This window comes from Rhincodon typus, chromosome 24, assembly GCF_021869965.1.
Source record: "Rhincodon typus isolate 14 chromosome 24, sRhiTyp1.1, whole genome shotgun sequence".
Taxonomy (NCBI): domain Eukaryota; kingdom Metazoa; phylum Chordata; class Chondrichthyes; order Orectolobiformes; family Rhincodontidae; genus Rhincodon; species Rhincodon typus.
This window is the reverse complement of record NC_063355.1, coordinates 22,939,759-22,948,689: the sequence shown is the minus strand read 5'-3', so window position 1 is coordinate 22,948,689 and position 8,931 is coordinate 22,939,759. Positions and strand designations below refer to the sequence as shown.

The 8,931-nt window shown below is 39.0% G+C and overlaps 1 protein-coding gene across 1 annotated transcript; it reads right to left on the bottom strand.

Moving 5' to 3' along the window:
* Window positions 1–724: 724 nt before the first annotated feature.
* On the bottom strand, window positions 725–4,015 carry LOC125485972. Its single transcript, XM_048611619.1, has 3 exons — window positions 3,667–4,015; window positions 2,328–2,449; window positions 725–1,827 (listed from the first exon to the last, which is right to left on the bottom strand). The coding sequence occupies exons 1-3, from the start codon at window positions 3,815–3,817 to the stop codon at window positions 1,438–1,440; spliced, it is 663 nt and encodes a 220-aa protein (XP_048467576.1). The 5' UTR covers window positions 3,818–4,015; the 3' UTR covers window positions 725–1,437.
* Between the last annotated feature and the right edge of the window lie 4,916 nt (window positions 4,016–8,931).

Here is an 8,931-nt window from a genome sequence, read left to right as displayed (position 1 = left end):
AAACATCAGCATAACGCAGGAAACCTGATCTGATATGACATTGATGTCAAGGAGGTAGGATCCCACCCCAAGTAGGTATTCTTCCATTATTGGGACGTCTCGAACGTAGTGTAGATATTTTAATGATATGATAGAAATAATAGATCCAACAGTTAATTTGTGTTTGCTAACTTCACAACACAGTACACAGAAATCAGCCAGTATCCAAAATAGAATTCATTTATTTTTTAGTTGCTAATTAGCTGCAGTGTGAACAATATAAAATAATATCTGTATTTTTCATTAATAAAATATCGAATACAATGTTATCAAAAACACATTTCAGTGAAAAATAAGTAGTTTTGAGATTAAATGTTTTCAAATACAGGCATATTTGGCAGAATTTTAAATGTATCATAACTAAGTGCAAATTCTCACACATCACTCTCATTTTTTTCTCAAAGTAGGGCTGAAGAACCAACATCAGCTGAAATTCTGACCACATCACTTGAAAATACGGCAAATAATTGGGCCCGGGCTTTAAAACTGAATGTATTTGTGGTTACAGCTAAATCTGTTGATATTTGCAATTGAGTGTAGAGAAATCAACAAAGATAATTGATAATATTTAAGTCTGACACTTGAGGTTTTCTGATAACATAAACATAATTTAGAGCATCATAAATAAATATCTAAAATCTATTAAATACATTTTAATAAGATTTGAATAGGTATTTTACCCACATACTAAATTAACATATAAGTTATGAGCATGTAAAATAATCAGTCATGAAATTAATTCAATTGAGTAACAGAAGTACGTAAGACTTCCCTTTGCCTCACATTGCACTTAGTCAGTTCTGAGTTGGGTCAATAGGCTTGCGGTTCTCCATCGGAAGATGGAGGGGAAAATTGGATGTGGAATAATTTACCTCATGTAATACCCACCCCTCCATAACAACCTGCTGCCAGGCAGTACTAGAACAACAGGAATACTACCAAATAAATAAATAAATAAAAATTAAAAACATATAAATAAAAAGATTGTGTACCATAGAATCAAAATAGTGTGTCTGTAATGAGTGCAATATCTATATTGCACATCGTACTTAGTTGATTTTGATTTTAAACAACAAGAAAATGACAACTGGACGGTTAGAAACTATCCATAAAAAAAGTAGCTTCAAGGAAAAAAAAAATCTTGTTTTCTGATCTGGACTTTGATTTACAAGCAGCTGCCAAGTAACAGAAATGAGTATTTACGGCAATGGGATTTTTTGGCCTTAGAAAGTCAGGTTAGTTTAAACGTGACTGCCCCTCAGCAATATTATGATACATTGTACAATACAGAGTACAGCTCAGCTGTTTGTTAAACAGCAACTTTTTCAACTCAATTGCTATAAGACTTTAGCTATATATATAAAAGGGTTTGAAAACTTGATTTTCAAGTAAAAATAATCAATGCGACTTCTCAAAACATAAACGTTTTTTCAGTTCATCCAACTGCATTACATACAGCTTAACTATTTCATAGCTGAATTTCTTCTTATCATACTCAGATTCTATTTGTGTATTTGGGCTAGAGACAGAGGGAGGAGTTGTATCTAATGACATACTGAGCTCATGCACGATTGTCACAATTTGGCGTCCATGAAACTTCAGTTCATTCCTCAGTTGTTTATTGTCTACAGACAACATAGAGAAGTACAGTTTTAAACGTTGAAAGGCTTTGTAGAACTCTTCTAGGTGTCCAGTTTTATACATTGAATCCACATCATCTAATCTTAGAATGGTTGGTCTTTGATTATTTTCATTCAATTGTTCGGAATTAAATCCAAGATACTCTGTCTATTTAAAATTGAATGAAGAAAGAAAAGAATACGTCACTATTAAAATACCTTGGCAGAATTTAACACCAAAGTGACAGACTGAATAAAGGAAGTTAATCCAGAAATTCCATAAAGTGTTCTAAATATAAATATTGATCCCAAACAAGAAAGTGTGAACCAATAAAGCACATGTTGGAAATAAGATTATGCTAATAAATATATGTCTTGGTGTGGCTTATGAATACATGTAGAATACCAAAGAATACACTGATTCTATCTAATTAATCTTAATGAGAAAACATAATTCTATTGGAAAATAATACAGAAATAAAGAACAATGTACTTTAATTAAAAATAAGTAAGTGCTACAATAAGTGTAGAAGAATATTCAGTAGCGTTTTGTCAATGCTTGTGGTGTAAGGTAACCACGAACAATAATTTGGTGGCATTATCATTGACTATAAGTCTCATAAGAAATTATGAGGAAAAAAATCGCAAAGCACCTTAAAATATACTCACAAGGTCAATTAAGAGTTTCTGAGGTTCCAGGTTCTCAGCCAGTGTGCACACATTTTCCCTCAAGGGCAGTGGAACACAATGAATTGCACTGAACAATAAAATAAAGCTGAGTTCCTGGATCTCTGGAATGACACATTCAATATGTGTTAAACAAATGAAATGTCACGATGAATGTTAAAGATTACACTTAACTGAAATAATATTAAATAAGTTTTGAAGGGTTACCTGCTGTGAGTTTCATTGTGGATCAGTAATTAAAACCTGGATCCTCCTGGTAGTAAATTTCTTTCCAACTGTCTAGTGACAGCAACACAACATCCATATTTATATCTTTCAACCCTTTGTTGGAATTTTTGATGATTGAAAGTGGAATCAATTACCAGACACTGACCTTAATCTGATAATGATGTCACTCACTCAAACTCCACCTTCATTTGATGATAAACGGTCTACACTTTATGTGAAACTTTGATTCAGCAATACTCCTTTCTAATTTTCACTGACTTTCTCCTTTTCTTAAGAAAGAGGGAAGAGAATTCAATTTAGACTGTGATGTATAATGGGTAATGCTGTCTCAACACTTGTCTGATGTAAAACAGAATGGTGATGTGCTATTACCCAGGAAGAATTTCAACTTAACAGCTCTGGTTCAACAGATGCCAGGGGCCAATAGTACCTCACTGTAGAGACAGATATTCAAGTTCAAGCTCTGAGAATGAGGATAAGCATGCTTTTCGTGTCACCTTCCTCTCATGTGGTTGATCATGGTCATATTCCATCCTGTTCTCTTTGATATTTACATGGGAAGGGAATATTGGAACGGGACTAGGCCCTTCAACCCACCGAGTCAGTCCTGCCATTCAATTGTATCATGGATGATCTCTACCTTAGCATTGGTTACCGGACTTGCGTTTAATGCTCTTGTCTCACAAAAATTGATCAGCTTTGAAATTTTCAATTAAACCAGCTTCAGTACGTATGCAGGAGGTGAGATGGTGGTGGGGATATGAGTTCCAGATTACTATTTCTTTTGCTGTGAAGAAGATCTTCCTAATAACAGCCCAGAACAGCGTAGCTCTAATTTTAATGCTATATTCCCTTGCTCTGGACTTTCCCTATTAAAATCTTTTAATCATCTTCAACATCTCAACTGGATCACCCTTAATGTTGTATATTTAAGCGACTCGATATCAAATGAGTCAACCCATCCGCATAATTTAATCCATTTTGCCCTCAGATCATTCAGTTGAATTGATGCTGAGCTCCTCCAAGCCCAATAAATCCTTCCTGATACATGCTGCGACCAGAACTAAATCCAATATATTAAATTTGAACTAACCAGAGATTCTTACAGCTGTATCATCGCTATCAGTCTTTAGCATTCCAGTCTGCTTGAGATAAAGGCAAAATTTCATTAACATTTGTTTTAAGCTTTTCCTAATTTCTGCACAAATTTTACTGCTCAGCCACATCTCCAAGCTTCTCACCATTTAGAAAACACTGAATTTTTTTTAGGCACTTTGCCATTTGCTAGTTTTGCTAATTGAGTCTACTTTAGTCCATCTGTGTCCTTTAGGAAATTGTTGTATGCCTCCACACGATTCACAGCACCTGAGCAAATTCATTCCATCAGCAAACTTTGTTTTTTTCTTGTCCTTCAGCCAAAGTCATTGATAAATAGAGTGAAAAGCTGAGTTTCCCCCACATCCCTGAAGGACACGCAATATATCACAAAAGTGCTTCAAACAAGAGCCCCTGGGAAACAACCACAGAATCCCTACAGTGTGGAAGCAGGCCATTCAGCCTATCAGGTCCACATTGACTCTCCGAAGAACAACCCACCCAGTCCCACCCCCTACCCTATCCCTGTAACTTTACATTTCCCATGGCTAATCCACCTAGATTGTACATCCCTGGATACTATGGGCAATTTAGCATGGCCATTCCACCTAACTCACACATCTTTGGACTGTGGGAGAAAAGTGAAGCACCCGAAGGAAACATGGGGAGAATGTGCAAACTCAACACAGACAGTTGCCTGAGGATGAAATTGAACCTGGGTCCCTGACACTGTAAGGTACTAGGGCTAACCACTGAGCCACCGCGCCAACCTGGAGATGGTTTCATCAGAAAGCATTCTTGGTTAAATACAGCACCCACTACCTCCTACTGAAATTAGTCTTGGGTCAAGCCTGAAATATTGCTGAAATGAATGGCTTTCCTAATCACTGGCTTAAAAGCCTGAACCACCTGCGAAGTCAACTTTTGATGTCTTTCCTGTTGTCAGATATGTGTGATTGCAACAAGTCAGTTGTTCAGTTGTTGGTGGGATCTGTTAGTGCTTATTTCATCAGATTTACTGCCACATCATGATTCATAGAGGAGCAGGGGAGTTCTTCTGATGTTCTGGCTAACATGTTTTGTTCAATCAAAACCAAAAACAGAATATTTATTTCATTGATAACTGTAGGAACTAGCTGTGTACACCAAATTTCCTGCATTACAACAGTGACCATATTGTAAAAGTATTTTATTGATGGTAAAGTGCTTCAGGATTTTAAAAGTCAGTTTAAGGCATTACACACCTTGAAGCATTCATTTCCAGCAACACTTGCCAAGCACAACGCTCACAATGTGGTTTCCTCTACATTGGGGAAACAAAGCGTAGAATAGGTGACCACTTTGCAGAACACCTACATTCTGTCCGTAAAAAAGACTCTGAGCTTCCAATTGCCTGCCACTTCAACACAACACCTTGTTCCCTGGTCAACATTTTTGTCTTGGGCTTGCTGCAGTGCTGCAGCGAAGCTCAGCATAAACTGGAAGAACAGCGTCACATTTTCACTTAGAAACCCTATAGCCTTCAGGACTCATTATCAAGTTCAAAAATGTTAGGGATTGAGCACATTTCCCCATGTCTTTCCCCCATCTCCAAACACTGGGCCTTGTCATCACATGGGCTACTACCACACACATTGTCAGCTACAAATAGTCCCTATTAGCGGCCATTCATTCAACTAGGCTGACCTTTATCTACTCCTTTGTCCATCCAACTGTTTTTCTCTCTCTTGGGGCTCTACCTCCACCCATCATTTACTCCTCCCCCTCCCCTGACCCTATCTTCTGCATAAATACCAACAATTTCCTAACTACCATTCGTTCTGAAGAAGGGCCACTGGACCTGAAACATTAATTTTGCTTTCTCTCCACAGATGCTGCCACACCGGCTGAGTTTTTCCAACAATTTCTGTTTGGGTTTCTGATTTTCAGCATCTACAGTTCTTTTGGATTTTTGTTCAACAAACATGAATTGGTGTTGTGGTAATATCATTGGAACATAATCTTGAAAATCAGATTAGTACCCTGGAGATACAGGTTTAAGTCCTCATGCAGTAACAGGTGGACTTTGAATTAATTAACATTAATAAAATCAGGAATTGAAAGCTAGTCACAATAATGGTGACCATAAAACTATCATTGATTGTTATAAAAACCCATTGGATTCTCTAATGCTCTTTAGGAAAAGAAATCTGCTGTCCTGACCTGGTCTAGAATGCTGTCTTTTCAATGTCTTGTTCGGCAGTGGGTAGCTGGTTTTAACCTTGGGCCAAGTCAAAACTACAGAAATATTTTGCACCTTTGTGAACTTGTAATGCTTGCTCACTCCTAGGCAGAGGATAAGTATCTTTGTTATTTTCACATCGCGTGCCCAACACTTAACACAGATCCTCAGTTTCCCACCTTCCTCATAAAGATAATGGGAAAGGTGTATGGACATGACTCCTCTTGGGTGACACCTTTCTCCAAAGACTTATGCAGGTCATCCCAGACTCCTCCCAGTGATGGACTGGGATCCAATGGTAAAGAGTCTTTACCAGAAGGTCACTTTTAGTCACAATCCTGTGGCTTACCAGGTCACAATACCTAATGTCATCATCATCTTGGTGCGAGTAGGAACAAACTGCCTTCTCTGGGTCACCTCCAACTCGTCAACATCCATCTTTGAAATTAGGTTAGAGACATTTCCTCCAGTTGCTCCATAACAGTGGCAGATTTAAGGAAACCTACAGGTGTTATTGGTTGGAGGCAAACCTCTTTGCCACTGAAATTGCTGATCTGCAGGAGTACCCTACCCTTTGCTCCCACAGTGATGAGAGTGGCTGTCTCCTTATGCTGACTGAGAATGCTATTACATGTGACACACGATGCTGTAGCAAGGCCTGAAGTTGACCAATTAGAGATGACTGGCATGGGCCTACAAGAATAGTGACAGTGTGGCTGGGTAAAAGAACAGTCTGATTCCCTGCTACTCGAACAGTTCCAGGGTCCTGATACTCCTTGAGTGTGCAGAGAAAGGTCAAAGACTTGCCAAGGGTACCCAGATATCTCTCAATACATTTGACACCCACACCATGGGTATTGTTAACTCCCTAAGTTCCACTGGAGTTTCAATCAGGTCAGATTGAAGAATGAGAGGCAGAGCTTGATGTAACCATTGGAAGGGATATCTGACTCCCACAATGCAGAGACCAGGATGTGGAAGCAATATCAATCAGCTCCCACCCTTCAGCAAGATGTTCATGTTAAAACTGGCATTAATTAGGGACAATATTTCTACCTTGCCAAATTTCAGACCCACTGTAGGGAAAGTCCCTATCACTGTACATGAGACTGAGTTCCTTCCTGAAGCAACCTTGCTCCTCCACATGTTCCTTTTAGTATAACACCTGGGTAAGAAGGAAGAACAATTGCACTGGATAGGATCTCTGATGGCAGAGGTGGCTGGGCTTGTTCAGGGCAGTCTCATTTGAGGTGCCCAGCCCTGGCATGATTCCAACACCTTTTTGGAGCATCCCTCAAATGGGATTGGCTATGAGGCTTACCAAGGAGATAGGGCAACAAGAACCAGATCTGTACTTGCCAAGCAGCAATCTGTTCCATTGCCTCTTCAGCCCAGGGTCTACAGCCGACAGTCTTTGGTAGCCTCTTTCCTCGTGTTAGGAGTGAATTTGTTCCCCAAGATCCAGATGATACGATCCTGTGTGTCAAAGAAAGACAATTGAGCTTTGTCACTATGAAACCTCCTCAACACCATTTGAAGGTTCTTTTACATTGCAGTCCTTCAGCTGCCTGCCCTTGGTTGATTTGGAGAAGGGATCCAGGAGAACAAAGTGGTTAAACAGTTTCACTGTACTCATACAAATTCTCCTCTAATTGTATCAGGTTAGTGCTCTACCCTAAAACCTGTCAGTGCCTCAAAGATGCACTGTGAGCTTCTTTGGACACCTGTACCTTTTCCTATTATTTCCTAATGTGCTTTTTCACAGGGGTGTCACTTGCTGACCCACAATAGAATATCTAAATAGGATTACTACATCCTTCCTTGTAGTATTGAGGGAGTGCACATGGGGAGCCTCCACCTCAGTTTGGCTTAATTGTCTGATCTCCTCCACTGATACCTGAGCCTCCAGAATTCTTGGAGCAGCTTCAGCCACTGTCATGGACATTGTCAATTTTAACTCTTCCATTGTCCACACCATCTCGGCCAAGCACCTTTCAACCTCATCCATCATGATGTGATGCCTGTGCTGTGGAATCCTGCTTATTGCAGAAAATACAATTGAAAATCAACAGGAATGCTGAAAGTTTAGAAACACAGGAACAGAGCAGACCATTCAGCCCCTTGAGCCTGTTCTGCCATTCATTGAGATCACAGCTAATCTGTGGCCAAATTCTGTATGTCTGCCTTTGGCCCATATCTCTTAATACCTTTGCTTGACAAAAATATATCTATCTCAGATTTAAAATTGACAACTGATCCAGCATCCCTTGCCATTTGTGGAAGAAGAGTTCCAAATGACTATCACACTTTATGAGTAGAATTGCGTTCTAATATCTCTCCTGAATGGTTCTAGCTTTAGAATGTCCAACCAGTGGAAATAGATAATCATTATCTACCGTGTCTTTTCTGTTAATATCTTGAAGTCTTTGATCATATCACCCCTTAACCTTCTAAAGTTGAGAGAAAACAGGCTTAATTTGTACAATCTTTCCTCATTACTTGACCCCTGAAGTCCAAGTATCATCCTTATTAACCTAGTTTTATTCCCTTCAAGGTCAATATATCATTTTGAAGGTATGGTGCCCAGGTAGGAAAAAAGCAAATAAGAAAAGGAAAGAAGAACTATGAGAAAACAGTTAACCTTAAGGGAAGTCCCAAAGTTTTCTATAAGGCATATAAACGGTAAGAGAATTGTTAAAGCAAGAGACCAAAACGGGGATTTACAGATGGAACAAAAACAAAGTTGCTGTAAAAGCTCAGCAGGTCTGGCAGCATTTGTGAAGGAAAAAGCAGAGTTAATGTTTTGGGTCCGGTGACCCTTCCTCAGAACTTTTTATTTACAGATGAAAGCAGGCTGAGGTGAGAAATGGTACTCTGCATCTGTCTTTACAAAAGATGAGTATGCTACTCAGACCACAGTGACAGAGGAAGAATATCTGTCACTCGAAGGCACCAAAACTAATAAGGAAGAAGTCTTGGATACGTTGTTGGCACTTAAAGTTAGCAAAATGCTGGGACCGGATGAGATGCATCCAAAGATTT